The sequence below is a fragment of the Thunnus thynnus genome, chromosome 2 (assembly GCF_963924715.1).
Source record: "Thunnus thynnus chromosome 2, fThuThy2.1, whole genome shotgun sequence".
In the NCBI taxonomy this organism is placed as follows: Eukaryota; Metazoa; Chordata; class Actinopteri; order Scombriformes; family Scombridae; genus Thunnus; species Thunnus thynnus.
This window is the reverse complement of record NC_089518.1, coordinates 17,389,287-17,406,614: the sequence shown is the minus strand read 5'-3', so window position 1 is coordinate 17,406,614 and position 17,328 is coordinate 17,389,287. Positions and strand designations below refer to the sequence as shown.

Genomic DNA, 17,328 nt, shown 5'->3' with positions numbered 1-17,328 from the left:
TGTCTTTGGTTTGTGCTGTAGTTTCATGTTGCTGAACAGAGAGCTCCTGTGAAGTGCACTTTCATACATCCTTTAATTTGCTGCAGTATCCTTTGCCTCTGTCATTGGAGGAGTGTTCATTTTGATAGTAGTACTGCAGCTGAGATGCTGATTATAAGGGCTGAAGTTGTCTCTTTCTCTCTTACTCAGTCTTACTTGGTCTCTATGGTGGCTGAATGGCAACACATTGTGCTATTAGTGAACCTCTTCCATGTGGAGCTGTCAGTGTCTTTGTGGGGCAGAGACAAGACTTTTTGGTTGTTTTCATAGCCAGTGCAACAAGTCATTCTCTTTCTCTGTTTTTCTCTGACTCTGTCTGATGTATGTAGCAGGTATGTTCATAGTCACAATAAATCTTTTCATAAGGGTGACTTGTTACAAGGCCCTACCTGAGAACTAGGGTTACAATGCATAACCATCATCATATTTCAGATACACGCTTACTGTCACTAGTGCTGAGGGCTGACTAGACTGTGCACACCAGAACAGCTGTCGCTCCTGAAGGAGAAGAACTGTGTTTCTCACAGCATTTCCACTGGCTGGTAACCAGCAATCACTTTCGATTCCAGTCAGCTGTCAGTACTTATTCATGTTTTTACTTCTATAACTCACCCACTCCTGTATTTTTGAGGCCGACACTAATATTGATCATTAGGAGTTAAAAAAAAATGATGACAATATATCAGCCAGGCAGATTTATTGGTGTGGCTCTATTTGCTATATAACGTCTCCAGTCTCTACAGAGTGCCTACAGAGTCTTGGGACTCCTTACCAGACGCCTTATAATCGTACCCTGTAACCTGACACTCAGCAATAACCTGACTGCATCAGAAAGATGGGCAGGTGGGCTGCATCACACTTCATGACAGAAACGAGATTGTGGCAGACTGGGCAGATCCAGCCTTTGGGTCAAAGTGTGGCAGAATCTGTCTGCAGCCCCTGAAGCAGCACTTGGATGGATAGAACGTGGAACATGTTTGTTCCAGCTGATAGCAGAGCCTAAAGCTCTTAGCATGGTCCGTGCCACGACCTGTGTACAATCTGGGAGTTGTCATTGCTCTCCGTGTGCTGTGGACTACTGTAATCTACAGCAAGCACATGAGAAGGCTGCTGTAGAAAAAGAAAGCAGGAGAAGCCGAATGTAACGTTTTTTAGTTAAAATGGTTCTAGCGGGTGTATGTTGCCACTGTACAGCAGGTGTGTTTTGTTTTCCACTTGCTTTTTTGTTCCTCTCATCTTTATAAACATTTTGGAAAGAGGCGGAAGCGGAAGTGAATGAGCCAATCATCAACAAGGAGCCCCACAGGGGCCCAAAAAGCATTTTTTCCACACACAATCATGGAAAAAGGAGCGGCTGTACAACGGTGGATACAACCCCCGCAAAATGACTCATTTCACTATCAGAATTTGATCCATTCGGTCTGGTAACATTTGGAAAGTCTAGAAGAGCCGCACACTTGAATTGTTTTATCCCTGTTCAAGTTAGCCAGAGGGCTAAAGTGGAAGTTAGCTGGCCCGGCTGCCTGAAGTCTCTGGTGCGCATGCACAGTATGCATTCATCCGAGTAATTTCTTTACAGCAGGAAGTGGCTTTTTTTGCTTCATGAGCAACTGAGCAACTTTCATAGAAATGAACATGGCCCTGCTTCCAATGCTGTATCCAGTTCTTATTATACAGCCATGGTGTGGCCGCAGACCATGATGTTTCAAATTGCATAAGGCATTTGCCAGGTCGCAATTATGTAATTGCTGAGGTATTCTGACATGCATACCTGTCTGCAGAGTCTAGCAACGGGAAGCATGTAACAGGCCTACAGTAACTGTGTCAGGTGCCTGTTAGGCTACTATGTCAATTGGACAGGTTGTCCATTTAAAGCAGCAATATGGGAAGATCCAGTTTCTAAAGCTTCTCAATGTTAGCCAATTGTCAGTGTTTGTAGTGTAGTGTTGTTTTGTGACACTGAAGGCAGTCCAACTTGTCATAAAAAAAACTAATCTACCATCACCCTCATCCTTTAGCAGGGAGAGGCATGGTCCATGTGGATCAGGGCTCCAGGGAATGCCATCACACTCACATCACAGCAAAGAGATTTCCAGCAAAAGGCCCACTGCTGTCGACAAAGACCCTCTAGTCAGCCCTAGATGTAACTTTGCGTGAGTAGTAGTGAGTAGAATGAGCAGAAATTGGCACAGTGTTTCGTGACGAAGCTGTCCATGGTTATGCTGCTGCTAAAGAAAAATCAATGAGGGTAGCCACCGCCTATATTTAAGGGACAGACCCCACAGGGTAGAATTGACTCACTGTCTGATTGTCTGAGTGTGTACAGCGCATGCAAATTTTCAGTTTGAAGATATGCAAAAATTAGTGGCTAAGACTACACAGTCCCATTAGAGGAAGAGGCCTGTGTGAAATAGTTTTGTAGGTATCTCTTGGGGCGATGCAGAAACAGAGTCTCCATATGTTCTGTTTCATTTTAACTTCAGAGTGTGAGTGTGATTGTGTCCCTTATCTCTCTCCCAGAAAAAAACTTATAAAATAGCAGAGATTATTTTTCAATTTCCTACCTTTCCTCTTGGAGAGTATACATTCCCCTGTCCTCATCAACCAACCAGATATCAGATATTCCCTGGGTCTCCTTACAGTTTAACATTTATAGACGTGATTATGAACATTTTTGTGCAGTTCAGTAATCGAAGTGAGAAGTATTTCCATAAAACAAGTGTGTAATTACTTATCTGTTTGCCTGTGGTTTTCTCTCAGTGCCACAATCAATTACTCTGTCCTCAGAAATGATAAATAATGAGGAAAGCTTGCGGCAAAACAGATTTCAGAGAGCAAATCCAATATTTCACCTTGGAGAGAATTGAGGAAACAGCTGAAGAAAAATGGATACAGTAATGAGTCCCTTGTTGTGTCTTAATATGTCTAGGTGCACTGTACAACACTCCTTGTTTTACCAGAGCAATTGAACTCTTACATTGGTAGGTTAAGAAACGGCTGAACTCTGACTATTATTTAGTTTGACTGTTAGTTAGCAGGGCATCTCAAAACTACTCCTTCAGTGAACACTCGTTCTACAAATGTCATCCAGCCTTCACCAAATTTAGTTCATTTCTCATTTCTCTTTTTTTTTATATTGCATACTTTTTTCTTATAACTGTTTTCCTAATTCTAATTGACATACATAGCCATAATTCTTGTGCACACTGCATTATTGCAGCCATATTTAGACATGTGTACCTATCAATTCTTGATGGCATTTACCCTTTAGGTGGCGTTATAGCAACATGATAAACTGAAACAGCCATAACTCTTACTTGCTTGTTTATCCTTTCACAAAGTCCTAATAAAACAAATCATACATCTATTTACTATTAACATTTTTGATGCAGACCTCAAATAAAGATGAAACTTTTGTATCATTAAAAGAACAAATTTTGAGGATTGTGCAACCTCGTGCTTTCTAAATGCTTTCTAAATGCTTTCTAGATTAATATGCACTTAAATCTAGGAAGACAGTTTGCCATCATTTCCCAAAACTCTGCCATAATCAAAGCCTGCACTTTTTCATATTTATATTGGTAATCTCTCCTTCTTTCAAAATATCAAACAAGCATAATTTCAAAAACAAGTGATACACTGCTGATTTCAAGCTAAGGGGATTATGCAAAAAGCGTGTCTTTCTTGTACCTCCCAGTTATAAAACAAAGCAAGATACATCAGCCAAGAGAAAAGGGAAATGTGCTGTCTTCAGTGTTTGTAGATTGCTTTTGGCAAAAAAGGAAAAAAATTGGAGAGAACATCCTCCGGAAATTTCTGTCAGAACTGGATGAAAGAAAATGAATTTTCAAGTGACTGTAGTCTGTAGCTCTGACAATGGACAGGCGTTGTCCCTGTGTCCAATCACACCTATGATACAACTTGCCTCTCTGCACATCATTAACCAATGTAGCTGTGTTTTATAATAAGATCTGCATTGATTAGTGATACCATGATGGTAATAACCACTAAATTAAATAGCAAGCTATAGCTCCCCTGCTGATTGCTAGGCTGTTTAATTAGTAAACCAAAGAGGAAATCAAACTGAGAGCAAAATCAATAGCTGGGAAAAAATGTAGGGTTGTTTTCTGAGGGTAAATGGTTTACCTCACAATCCCACAACAACCCTCATATGTCACAAGACAGATCAAACGGCAAGCACCCAATTCATTCAAAAGCAGTTAAGTGGTGAATGCCATTAAAAGAAGATCAGTTGACCACAAAGGCTCTTTGGACCACCACGCTGTTTTTATCCCAAAGGAACGACTATTGCACCATCTCATGCAAATATTTACATCGTATTTTCTTTCATTTCATCAACTACTAAGGCTTCTGTTAAGATCAAATCTGTCATACCTGAGGAGATGGAGGCCAAGCGGAATGCGTCAGGGTGTCGGTTGGGTGCCACAGGTTCATACGGAGATGAGTCATCGATGTCTCCACCTGAAACAAGAGTAAGAATGACAAACTTTCAGTGTCACTGTAATGGATGACCTGCACTTTACCTTCCCTGCAGAGCAGAGCATTTGAGTGTTTCTGAGAGAACAAAACAGAAGCGGGCACAATCATTAGAAATAATCATTAGAAAACATGTATTTTAGCTCCAATAATCTGGAAAACACACAAGAACAGAAAGTACATTCTGTTCATGATTTCTTTTTTGGCCCTGAATAACAGAAACACTTTGTAATAAGTATTTTTTGATCTTTCATTTGATGGGTCAACTGGATGCAGGTTTTAGATTTCAAGACAGGTAATGTTTAACTGTAATGATGATGATGTCATTTCCCAGTAATCGAAAGGCTGACCAACAAGTGACTCATTGTGAGCGATTAGTAAATGTTTCATACAGAAATCAGGATGTTCACCATGGCCAAATCATTTCGTTTTTGAGAGAGTATTTGTTGCAGATGTGGTTTGATTCAGGGATATAATTAAAGGACTAAAGCACAAGCAATGTATCTTCCCTGCTAACAACGTGTTGCCAGAGCTGTTTGTAAAAAAGAAAAAAAGAATTTAAAAAAAATCAAATTAGCACTCAACTGACTGAGTCTCTCCCATGTGCCTGCTTCTCTGTAGGCCCTAATCCCGCATTTAAAATTCATAGCCATTCGGTGTGATTGAGACAAACCCTCCAGTGTGTAATAGCTTTGCATTCGGATCCCAACAGAAACACAGTGAGGGTGTTGTGAGGAAGGCTTGGAGGCCCGCTGCTACAAATGAGAAAATCTGAAACCTGTTGGTACCAGACTGCGCTGCCTGGACAACCAATCAGTAGATCCAATCAATAGATACAGTACATTTTGTTTATCAATGTGCTCTCTGGATGCTTTTGAAACAGATGAGGCAAGCTAATAAAATGGTGTCTAGTAACTGCTCTGATAATAGGCAAGGCTCATGTGGAAGGTGTATTTATGTGTGTGTGTGTACCCATGTTTACCAGTACATACAGTACAGTGTTTTTTTATGTCTCCTGTGAACATATTTAATCATGAAATAAGAGTCAGAAATCTAAAATGAAACCCATGATAACATCAGCTATGCAATAATACTTTACTATAAGTGGAATGCAAGTTGTACAAGTTGAATTTGTCCATTAAAACTGATCAAAAGCAAAAGAAAACACGACATGTACACTGGCACACAGTGAAAGGGAATGATTACACTTAGGTAATCAAGGGGAAAAGTGAATTACTAAAGGGAATATTCTATCATTTGTCCAGAGGGCAAAGAAAACAAACCTCAGACGTGGGTTCATCTGCATTCATGCAGTCATTGCTTTATGTGTAGGTCTACATCTCCCCTCTACATCAATATTGACAATCATAACAAGAGGGAGCAGCTCAGCTGGCCATTCTCTGAGCACATATAGCTATTGACATCTGGCACAGTTGAGGATTGTATATGTGTTTGAGAAGAAGAAAAAAAGGAGGAGAGTCAGACCAGAGACACAAAAGAGAGAAAAGAAAAGAGAGAGAAAATCGGAGAAGAGAAAAAGAAGAAATACAAAGAGGGCGATAGAGAGCGTTAGAGAAAATTATCTAAATCCTCAAAGTTTGTCTTTTTTGTTTGGTTATCGAAAGATGTGCATAAAAATGCAGTTATTTGAAACTGGAGTTCTGCCTGTTCACCATGATTTGCATCACCCACATCTCCGTTCATGTTAGTCTTTTACATTTCTGTCAAGAGAGAGAGACTTGAGAGACTGCCGGACTTGAGATCTCTCAGTATGTCTAATTACAACAATTACCTTCTGAAGCTATAGTGCTTTAGAGGCCTTTCAAGAGTTCAAGACTACCACTTGCTCAGCAAACAACCACCTTAACCCTACTTTCATGTCTTTTTTTCAGCAGGAGACATGGCTATTGTGTATTTCAGAAAGAGGCAAATATTCCATGGAAAAGTGTAATGCCTCGTCCGGTACACCAAGAGGACTTTGTGCTGAACAGAACAACGTGGAATACAGTCCCTATCTTTTGCCAAAAGCAAAACATCGTGTTATGTGGTTGCTTACCATTTTGTTCAGGCAGCATCTTGCAATGTGGGGAAGCCTTACTGCACTATCAGCCAGGAATCAAACAGCGTTAAGCCACATTGAATTTCATAAGTAAGCTGTGTAGAATGTACTGTGGTGATCCTATAAAACACAACAGTTGCTGTAGTGAAGGAATTTTAAAAGCTTATTTACATGGATGTTACAAGCCGTGTTGAATTACAATATTGCGAAACACACTATAATCACTCGAGCCCTTAGGATGTAAGAAAAAAAACCTACAGCAGGAGGCCTTGTTGTACTTAAAAAAAATGCTCTTTGACAGTCACCCTGGACCCAATTATGCATTCATCAAGTAATAGAAAATTCTTCCCAGCTATTTAGTGATAAGATGTTTTTAGCTGCAGGGCAACAACTTATCGCTGTAATTAAGCCTCCGTTTGACTCCATTTGCTCTGACAGTATGGAGAATGACCGGCACGGCTCAGACAGACAATCAGGCCTTCCCCTAGTTACAGCATGAGAGTAATACTGCTTTTAAGTGGATTCACGGTCCTTTCCTTTGCCATAAGGGGTTTTATGAAGCTGTTAGGCACCATCACTCAACCTTTTCACATGCATTATCAATGAAGCTAAACTCCTGAGGTGATGGAAACTGTCCTATGGATTTTTTTAGTGACATTCTTGGCAACCCCTTTACGGCTGGAAGCAAAGTCAATTTTAATAACTGTCATTCACCTTGTTTTGTTTTTTTTAAAGGTACCCTGTGCTGATTGTGTTCCTGTTTAATATTGATTTTATATTGTCCTCTTTTAGCTACAGGCAATGTTGTAAAAAAGTCCAAACACTCCTGTTACATATTACATATTACTTTAATTTTGAATATTAACAACACATTACAATACTACCTCTGTTTTATATTAATTGCACACAAAGAAAGCTTAACATAGCCTGAGCAGCCTGCAGCACAGCCGGAGGTCCTCTGCCAAGCCCTGCGTGTTGTTGCATGGACTTGAATGGTAACAAAAGGTGACTGAGCATTTGCTGTCAGAGCTCCCAAAGTTTGCAGATGAGCTGTCAGAGATCTGGTCAGCCAGAGCAGTTTCCTCTTTAAATTGCTTCTCAAAACACACTTCTAGCAGAATTTTATAGAAATGTGTCAGAGGAAACACTGGCATATGATAATTTACTATATTTATATAAAGTGCATTCATCTTTCCTTTCAACTTCCATAATTTGTTCATTTTAACAAAGAGACGATCAAGTTAAGTGATAGCATAAATGCATCTTTTTTTTTTGGAATTGTGCTGCACAGAACAAGAGTTGAAGCATAAATTCAGTTAACGCCTCAGTTTTTGAAGTGATATTGACATTTTAAACTCAATTTCAAACCATACAAATAGCATATTGGATTAGCTCACAATAATATTTCAAGTCACAATTCCAATCCAGCGTGGCATGGTGGGCAAACACAGCTGAGAAAATGAGTGCTGAAATTTTCAAGCTTTCCCTTTGGCTATGCAAATGTAAAGTTAATATGAATAGTTACACACTCGCTTACCTAAATCAGCATTTTAATACCTGGTGTCAGGTACTAAATGTTGAATATGGTGTAAATCCTGCAAAACTTTCAGTAAAAACGACTATCATCTTTATGGCATAGCAACATAACATTACAAGCAGTGCAGCTCAATATATCAGCCTTTCCTCTCCTCCCCGTTTTAGATTTTATATCGAAATTAGTGAATAGAAAACCTCATCATTTTGGATTTTACAAACTTACAACAGCTGGTTGATATTAAACAACGTAAATATTTAATGTAAACGTGATTATTTCTGCTGTATGGCTCCCATTGTGACTGAGAGATAACAACCCAAATACTGAATCTGACTGCAGAAAATGTGTTAAACAATAATTTCACTCGACTTCTTTCAGCCATTTCTATTAATGATGCAGAGAGAGAAAGAGAGTAACAGACAGAGAGAGAGAGAGAGAGAGAGAGAGAGAGAGAGAGAGAGAAAGAGCGGTAGCCATGCTGTGATGACAGCCTCCGGGCCTGGTAGTTGACTTCTGCGATGCACATTCATTCAGCACCGCTGTGAATCTTTCTGCCAGGAGTGAGTCGTAATGCCCACATCATGACAGTATTCACTGAGCAGAATGGCCCGTCACTCACCCTCCCCTCTGATGGAGAGACGCTGAGAACTCACTCTGCTATAAAAGGCTAATCTAAACCCTGCTACCTGGCCCTCATTTCAGCCATGCTGTCACACTCTATACCAGCCTCCTCGTGAATGGGAGTCATCTCGGGCCGTTCACCTTACAGTATAGAAAATCATTAGACAGATTTACGAGGACAAACAGTGCCTGTTTTGTCATCATATTTCACTGATCCTTTTTGCGTTTTGGGACGAGGGATGAAAGGGGAGAAGAAGGGATGAAAAGGACGAGGATGGGAAAGCTGTGAAAGACCTTATTGATCACATGCAGAGGCTATCGACAGGTCCCTTCCTCTGATGATGAAGTAGCCACCTAGCGAATGTCGGCTGGGTCTCCAGCGCAGGGAGGGAAAAAGCAAAGAGGACATATTCAGCATGCAGGAGCCTGCTTCCCCTATCCCCTGACATGCGGGGCAGGCTGGAAAAATGTTCTGCTTATGACAGTGGATGGCTAAGGTAATGGCCGGTGACTGCTACCATTGCTCATAGTAATGATGGTTTCACCCAGGAATACTGTGTACCTTTGTAACCTACCCTCCTCTGTAGTCCCCCCCCCACCCCCGTGACTCTCTCTTTCTCCCTCTTGCTCTTTCATTCCTCAGGTTTCTCCATCTCTCTCTTAAATTTTCTCCCCCCCCCTCATTATTTATCCACCACCCTTTCCTCACCTCCTGTCTTCTCTCTCGCTCTCTCCATCTCTCTTCTTCCTTGCGTAAGTCTATCATAGAGTTCACAGCATTCTCACTGTCCGTTTCATGAGACGTCCCACAGCATTAGGGGCCAACTTGTGATATTAGCATGATATAGTGACATATTCAGAGGCTGACCTTTGCAATGCTGACATCCATGAAAATGGAGAAAATAAATCACTCTACAAAACTGTCTAGTATTCTGGTGATTTCATGTAAAGATACAGTCTCCTCTAACAATAAGCTGGGAAAGACTAGTGTGGAGCACTGGTGGAGCTCTCCTTTTTCTCTCTGCAGTGAAAGTTGGCTCAGCTAATTAAACTGCTCTGAAAGGTCCTCACAAAAGATCTTCGATTCCTACTTTTAGAGGCAGGCTGTGGTTTCATAGCTAAGGCTATGAAATAATATATGTTGGAGGTGTGGAACTTATCATTTAAATTACCAATTCCACTGCAAACCTTCTAGGCTATATCCACGAGGCCCAGGGCACAATTGAAAGAGAACCGCAGCTGCCTATACAATATCCCTGTCTGTAGCAGCCAATGTATCTTGTTTAGTAATTACTTCTTTTATAGATTCAAACTGCTAGACCTCATTGCCTCACACTGACATGGGCTCATTCAGAGCAGAAACCACCGATTATCCATCAAAGACGGCTGCATTGACGCATTGAATTCAGCTGCTCTTTTCTGTTAGAAAACCCAATTAACAGGTCACCATTAGCACCATTGCTGATCGCTCAAAGAATGGCATTATAACACCCTTTAGCAGAGGGTTTTTAATCCAAACAGTGCAGTACAGTAGCCTAAAGGCAGGCAACAATATACCGATCAAGAAGGAAATCTGACCCCACATCATAGCTACGGGGTCTTGTTATTCAAACAGATTCACACTGGTGAGGAATGTGTTTAAAATTTAAAATGCTGTAGAAATGTAGCTGCCACCACCTGCTGAAATGTGTCAAAATGCTTTCTGGTGGTATTTCAAGAAGACACATCAAGCAACACTTGATGACGGCACTGAGTCACGTTGTCACTCTGAGGCACTCTGTACTGTATTAAGTGTTTTCTCAGCAACAATGCACAATTTCATCACACAAACTGTCAAATATGAAACACCTTTAAAAGATTCAGTCGTCTTCCTGGAGACACTCATCCTGCTCTTAAGTGTAAGGACTTTGTTTGCTATTTATTACCGCTGTAATTTACAGTTGCAGCTCACGGACACAAGACACACTGCAGCTTAAGGGCCTTTCCACCAGGGCCTTTTTGGTGGGTCTGATTTGACTTTGCTGAAGATTGAAAGATTATCTTTTCCATCTCAGGGTATAGACTCTTCAGTTTGTTTTCAAATAAGCATGATATTTTCAGTTAACATAGACAATGGTATGGACAATATTTACTTAATCACTCTGAAATTCACAGCAGAAAGCATCCACTACACTCTACTGATTAAGTGTGCACTATCTGGGGAACAAGTGATGCTAATGTTTGGCTGCTGGTGTCCTGTTTTAGCAATAATCAACACACACCTCACATACAAGGTAACATGACATATTCCCTTCTTGTTTTACATGCTTCCATGTCAATCAGGCCTTGCCATGAACTACCTCAGTGTTGGAGAACAATTTTTCAGTAGGCTATCAATTATTTTCAATTTAAAATGAAAACTAGAATGATAAAAAACAGAAAATGAAAATTGAACAGATAAGACACGTATTTAATTTCTGATGCTAACCTTAAAATTGAGTTGATATCGTCTACTTTAGTCTTCTTTTTCTTTTCTCTGACATTTGCAGAGATGAGAGAAGGACAAGAGGCAAGAGTATATTTTGGGGTTTTTTTGGGGGGGGGGGGTTGTGCCTTTTTAATTTTTTTACTGGCAAACAATGATTGAAAAAATGACCACATTCATCTAGGTCCATATGAATTATAATTATAACAATGATATTATTAATATTATCCATTCAAAACCTCAACACACTATTTCAAAATCACAAATACATATTAAATAAAACATATTAAATTTTTAAAAAATCTGAGAGAATCGGAATCATCATTTCTTAGAATATTTAGTTCTTATCATTGTTTTAGGTTACGGTGCTAATAAAACTGTTTTGTCTCTGAAGTGGAAGAAGAAATAAACAAAGCAGCAAAGTAGTGAATTTGAAGACTCAGACCTTGCCAAGGTTGTTTTGAATGCCTGAATTGTGTTCATATCACTTCAAGGATGGCCCCTGAACTGATCCACATGGCACTTCTACATGTTAGGGTCCTTCAGATGACAACTCCTTTTCATCTGGGAAATAAAGATCTTCTAGATAGAAGGATGCAGTAACGTGCACATTTGAAATATGATCATCTTTGATGTGAGTACTTTGCTTGATGTTCTTGAAGCGATCCTTCCTTCATTCAGATGTGAAAAAAGTGTGGTCGGGTTATGAACAAGTCTTCCAACTAAGTTCAAGAGGTGTTCATGTATATAAACACAGGAAATCACATTTATAGGCTTTTTTATCAAGAAGCATCAAAGAACCAAAAACTATGCCCTTGGATTTTTAAATTCATATTTCACTACTGTGCATATTTTGTAAGCACATTACAAAGACATGGTCATACAATTCTCTGATGCCCCTGTTCAAAAGAAATGTGTTTCTTACTCAAGACTCAAACCACAAAATGGTCAACATTAAAGAAGAACCAGTCTTTAATATGAAACCGAATACAGGATCTGGTCTTTAAAAAACTACATTTTATGTTTTTATTTATATTCATTTCAGAATCATGAGGCTGCAACACTAACATTTGATCTGAAAATCTTAAGTTCATGTGCTCTGACAAAAAGGCACATAAAGCACCTTTATCATGTTGATGCAATTAAAATTTAAGCCATTAGATTTTCTTTCCTGTTGACTGTGTCCAATTTAGGGCTACATATTTATTAATGTTCAGCAGTAAACTTATCGAACTGTTTATTACATTCATTTGTTTCTGTATTTGAAATCAAGAGTACACACTAAGGTAGCGAGATAACCTTGCCTGAGGCAGTGGGGTATCTGTGTGCCATTTGTGGATGGCTGGTCTGAGTACAGCGGATTGTTTTAGACCCACTCCATCTCTGGTCCACATCGGTTTTCTTTTCACAGATACAATGGTTTAGCCCTCAAGCTCGAGGAGCCAAATTCCTGCCCCTGGTCAACATGGGTCATAGGCAACACACCAAGTTCTTGCTAGAGTGAGATTTCTATATGACTTTCCACACTTTATATCGGCCTCAGGTCACAGGAAAGTGGCCATATGTGCAAAGTGATGAGTGTTTGTCCTAAAGCCATCAACCAGACACTCCTCTTCATACAGAGCTTATCACATCAGCAAAAATTACATAGGCCTTTTAAAATCTCAGTCCTCCTAGTTCCTAGCTTTTCTTATCTGTCTGTCTCATATGCTCTTGCTCTCTCCATTTCTCCATATTAACAGAAGTAAAATACAACTTTCAAAGCTGCAATACATGTTATCTAACCCTACTACTACAACTATCGAAAACTCCCCGTTTTGTGAATAAATGATTTTTAAAGTGGTTTAGCACCATTTCGAGAGGGTCTGTTGGGATTCAGCCTTTCGTGTTTGTTTCCAGAGATGGATGTTGTACATAGATTGTTTCCAGTTAACAAAAGCTTGCTTGACTGCACAATGGATCGTGATTAGATTAAAGCTGCACTGTAAGAGCTTTTCGTTTTTGTTAAAGCGGGTTTTATCTCTGAGGGCGACAGGACCAAAACGGGACACTGCTGAGAAGCATTCTTCATAAAGAAGCAAAAAGCTCTGTGAAGGGCAAACTGCAGGCACAGGAGGTCTCTATCCTTGACAGCCAGACAACTTGCATGATATATTCAAACACAAACACTTCTGACTGATGCCACTATTTCTTAGGAAAGGAGTAAGAAAGAAAAAGTCATATGAAGAGGGAGAGAGAAGAGAAAGATCATTGCAAAGGAGAAAGAGTTAGAAAAGAGGAGAAAGGCAGGAAGAGAGACAGAAGGCCTGGGGAGCATCCATGTCATTACATTTCCCTTGAACTCATGTCAGGGACCCTCTGCTGCCATCAGTGTGATGAAGTGTAGCTGGTGCTATGAGCAGTCAGCCTGTCGAATCACTTCACGGATCACAACACAAAAGCCCAGAATGCTCAAAGCTCAGAGTCTTTGCAACGTTTCCACCATTACCCCACGTGTCAAAACAGCTGAGTACATTATGTCCTCCGTGTTTACACAGCATCTCTGTGAGTGATATCTCTGTGACATCAGAGACTCGGACTGTGGAGTCGGCCATGCGTACAAGCGTGGAGAACAGCCACTCTAGGGTAAAGGTCCCCCTTTGGCCTGATCCCTGGGGCATGGCATCTCCAATAGCTCTGATTCAGTCATATTTGTCTTAATATGAAACACTGTGCGCTTTTTACCCTTAAGGATGGACGAAAGAGTGATGTCAGTCCAGCGGGCTGCTTTATGCCCTCTAAATGTATTGCAATGTAAAAACCAGAAGTTACAACAAGAGTGCTATTTTATGTATTGCGTAAGTGGGCACATAAGGGCCACTGAGCTATACAATTGTAACCTTATTACATGGTAATATGGAACACTTTAGGTGAAACCCAATAAGTCCACCATAACAGGTCTACCTAATGTAATCCCATTATAGCTCCATTACCTTAGAAAGGGTGAGGAAAGTAGGAAAGCATATATTTTTCATTAGGGGTTCTGGGTATCACAATAAGAGGGCATCAGGGAATAGGGCATCAACAAAGGGTGTGGTGTGCATCCTTCTCATCTTTGCTCGGAAACTATACTGGTACTTGAGATTGGAAGATTCATTTAAAATAGATGTTGTGATGCTGAAGAATGCACATTAATATCAATAGAGGTATGATGCCTATCCACAGATAGACTATTTACTGCAATGCACATGAATCTTGTAGTACACTTGTCATGTGATATGAGGCTCTTGTAAAGCTGTGCAAAACATGTTCAGTTATAACACCACTGAGCACATTGTAAAATGAAATTCACAGCCACAGAGGGAATACAAAAGGAAACAAGTGACACTGAAGACTGATCACTCACAATAATAAGACTGGTAAAATGTGAAAAAAGTAAGTGCTAATTCCACAAATTCCACAAATCCTTTTGTAGTTTTACAAAGAGTATGACCTGAAGAGGTGTTAGTATGCGACAGGTTTGAATTTTATGTGGCTACCTCTGAGACAGAGAATTGTAAAACCATCTGCCTCCTACCTTCAGTGAGTCCCATGTGGATGGTCCAGTAGTTCTGCAGACACTGCAACTCCTTCTTCATGCCCCTCTTGCAGCGGCAGTCAAACAGGGGACTAACTAGCAGCACTTCCAAGGCAGCCTGGCACTCCCTGTTGTTGTCCAGCATGGCTTCCTTCTCCTTGCCCACAAGGCACTGGCGCATCACCCGGTACCGAGAGCTGCAATAAGGGTTCTGGTTGCACATGTCACTTGCCTGGATGCAGTCCACCCATTCTGTCTGAGCTCCAGGCCCAGAGTCAGTGCCTGGAGATCCAGGAGCACTGTTGGCCAAGGACATGGACAAAGATGAGGAGCCATCCCAGGAACTCGCTGCCTCATCTAGGTGGGGACGAGGAGAAAGAGGTGGGGGTGTCAAGAAAAAGGAGATTGTAAATTGATGTGAATTTTGTGTGTGTGTGTAAATTCAAGCACATAATATCATCATATCATAAACCTGCTTTCATTCTTGTTTTTTTTTTTGGGGGGGGGGGGTTGTTTTTTGATGCAACAGGTTAGATGTGGGAGGAATAAACAGGTTTGTTGGTGTATGACAGCATGTCCATGCATGCCAAAGCATCTTTAGCAGGACACTTAAACCCTTAAATTTCCACCAGAGTCTACCAGTAATGTATCTCTATGTGGTAACTGAAGTTTCTTCATTTTGATGTATCATTTATTTTGTATTCAGCACTTTACCTGTGCTCACTTTAGTGTATCTGAGGTCGCCAAACCAAACAAGCCTGCACCTCTCAGTCTCCTGTTAAGTCTTATTAAATCAAGATCATTGAATGATAACTAACTATCTCATAAAAAAAGAGCCCAATCAAGAACGACACTTAATTAACATCTAAGTAACAAGAAACTTGGCCTACAATGAGTAAACTGATCCACAGAGACTAAGGTGTTGCCGTCTGACAGGAGTCAAGATTCAAACACACTTCCTTCACACAAACCAAAGTACAGGCCGTTCTGGTGAAATGACAAGAGAGACCCCTTGTGGTGGTCTCGAGCATTGAGCTCGGAGAGGAAGAGGATGGATGCTGCATCAGAATCAGAGAGCAACGGGTGAGAAAAAGAGTGACATGAAGTTAAACTGTGAAATTGTTTTAGCAGTCCAATTATTTTAAAGGATGTGCCGGCGTCTGAGGACGACACTGATGATGGTGATCGTGTTAATGATGATAAAGGTGATGATGAGGTTGATGATGATGATGATGATGATGATGGATTTTCTCATATTCGACCAAATACAAGTGTGTAACTGAAAAGACCACAGAGATTTCTCTCTTCTGACTAAACGCTGCATTGTGCTGTTACAACAATGAGCTTTTTTATTTCTACAGCAGGAAATCTGTGGTGGTTTAATGGATCCAGTATAAGTGATTCACTTGCGACGACCAAGTTCGGTCTGTAGCTATGGGTGATAATTAAACATAATCTAATCAAACCATCCGACTGTAACGTGAACGCCCATCAGCATTTTACTGCACATAATAATAATAATTAATCAAAACGGAATAACCTTGTGCCCTCAAACAAGTCCGGCTTCAGAAAAGTGGAACCATAGCCTACCAAATGTAAAAATTCTCCCTACCAATAATTATTGATGTCAATATTTATCTCTGTGTCTTGTATTTACACATAATGTTCATTATACATTTTTTTTCTCCATGTTTCACTTCTCACCTAGGAGCAGAAGAAAGCTGCACACGCACACCCACACAGTGACAGACTTCATATTGGACTCAGCGGCAAGAAAGATGAGTTGGAGTCCAATTAGACTAATATTTCCACCTTGTGAAAGGTTAATTCCCCTCTCCGGATCCTTGACCCAGGCGTAGGCTAACTGTAAAAAATCAATATCCTCATTCAACTCCAAAATAAAGACGCACCTCCAAAAATCCTCGATTCCCAATAATATTCCACAGTTTTTGATATAATATAGGCTACTAACCACCGCACAGGAAAAAAAGAATCCTCTGATTTGGAAAAAATAAAAAAATCAAATGCCAATCAACCAATCAATCAATCCATGAAAGCAGTTTCTCAGGGTCCGTCTGCGCTGCGTTCATACCGACAAACTACTGAGACTTGATCTCTCCGCATTATAAGGGCTCAGACTGCCCGCTCATATTGCCCCTTGGAGACAATTTGTCCCTAAAACATTCCTTAAACTGGCGTGAAATGATCTGTCAGTTACGCCAATATCTCTAACGAGGAAGAAGAACTCATCTGAAAGTGCAACAAAACGCTGACTGGATTTTTCCCCCCAACTGGCTCCCTCAAAAGCTGTGCGCTCCTCTGGAGGGAGTGAACGCTTCTTTTGCACTGCATGCGTGTCGAGGCATCGCAGCACTTTATAAAGAGGAGTTTCTGTGAGCCAGCAGAGGGCGCTGCCGCCGCGTGCCCTCATTGGAAAACGTGGGATTCGGTCACACCAAGGTCCAATAATAAATGTTACCCTATAGAAAAATCGCCACGGTATTGCTTGAATATTCCTGCAGGGAGCTGGGGAAAGATGCACCTGTGGTACTCAGCAG

General features: G+C 40.6%; 1 protein-coding gene across 1 annotated transcript in view; it reads right to left on the bottom strand.

Moving 5' to 3' along the window:
- Positions 1–17,120, bottom strand: part of LOC137195107 (GDNF family receptor alpha-2-like) — a 46,559-nt gene extending 29,439 nt beyond the window's left edge. Inside the window, exons 1-3 of the mRNA XM_067607180.1 lie at positions 16,479–17,120; positions 14,771–15,131; positions 4,435–4,521 (exon numbers count right to left, since the gene is read on the bottom strand). Of these exons, the coding sequence (XP_067463281.1) occupies positions 4,435–4,521; positions 14,771–15,131; positions 16,479–16,526 (496 nt within the window). The 5' untranslated portion in view covers positions 16,527–17,120. The remainder of the gene's footprint in view (positions 1–4,434; positions 4,522–14,770; positions 15,132–16,478) is intronic.
- Positions 17,121–17,328: the final 208 nt, after the last annotated feature.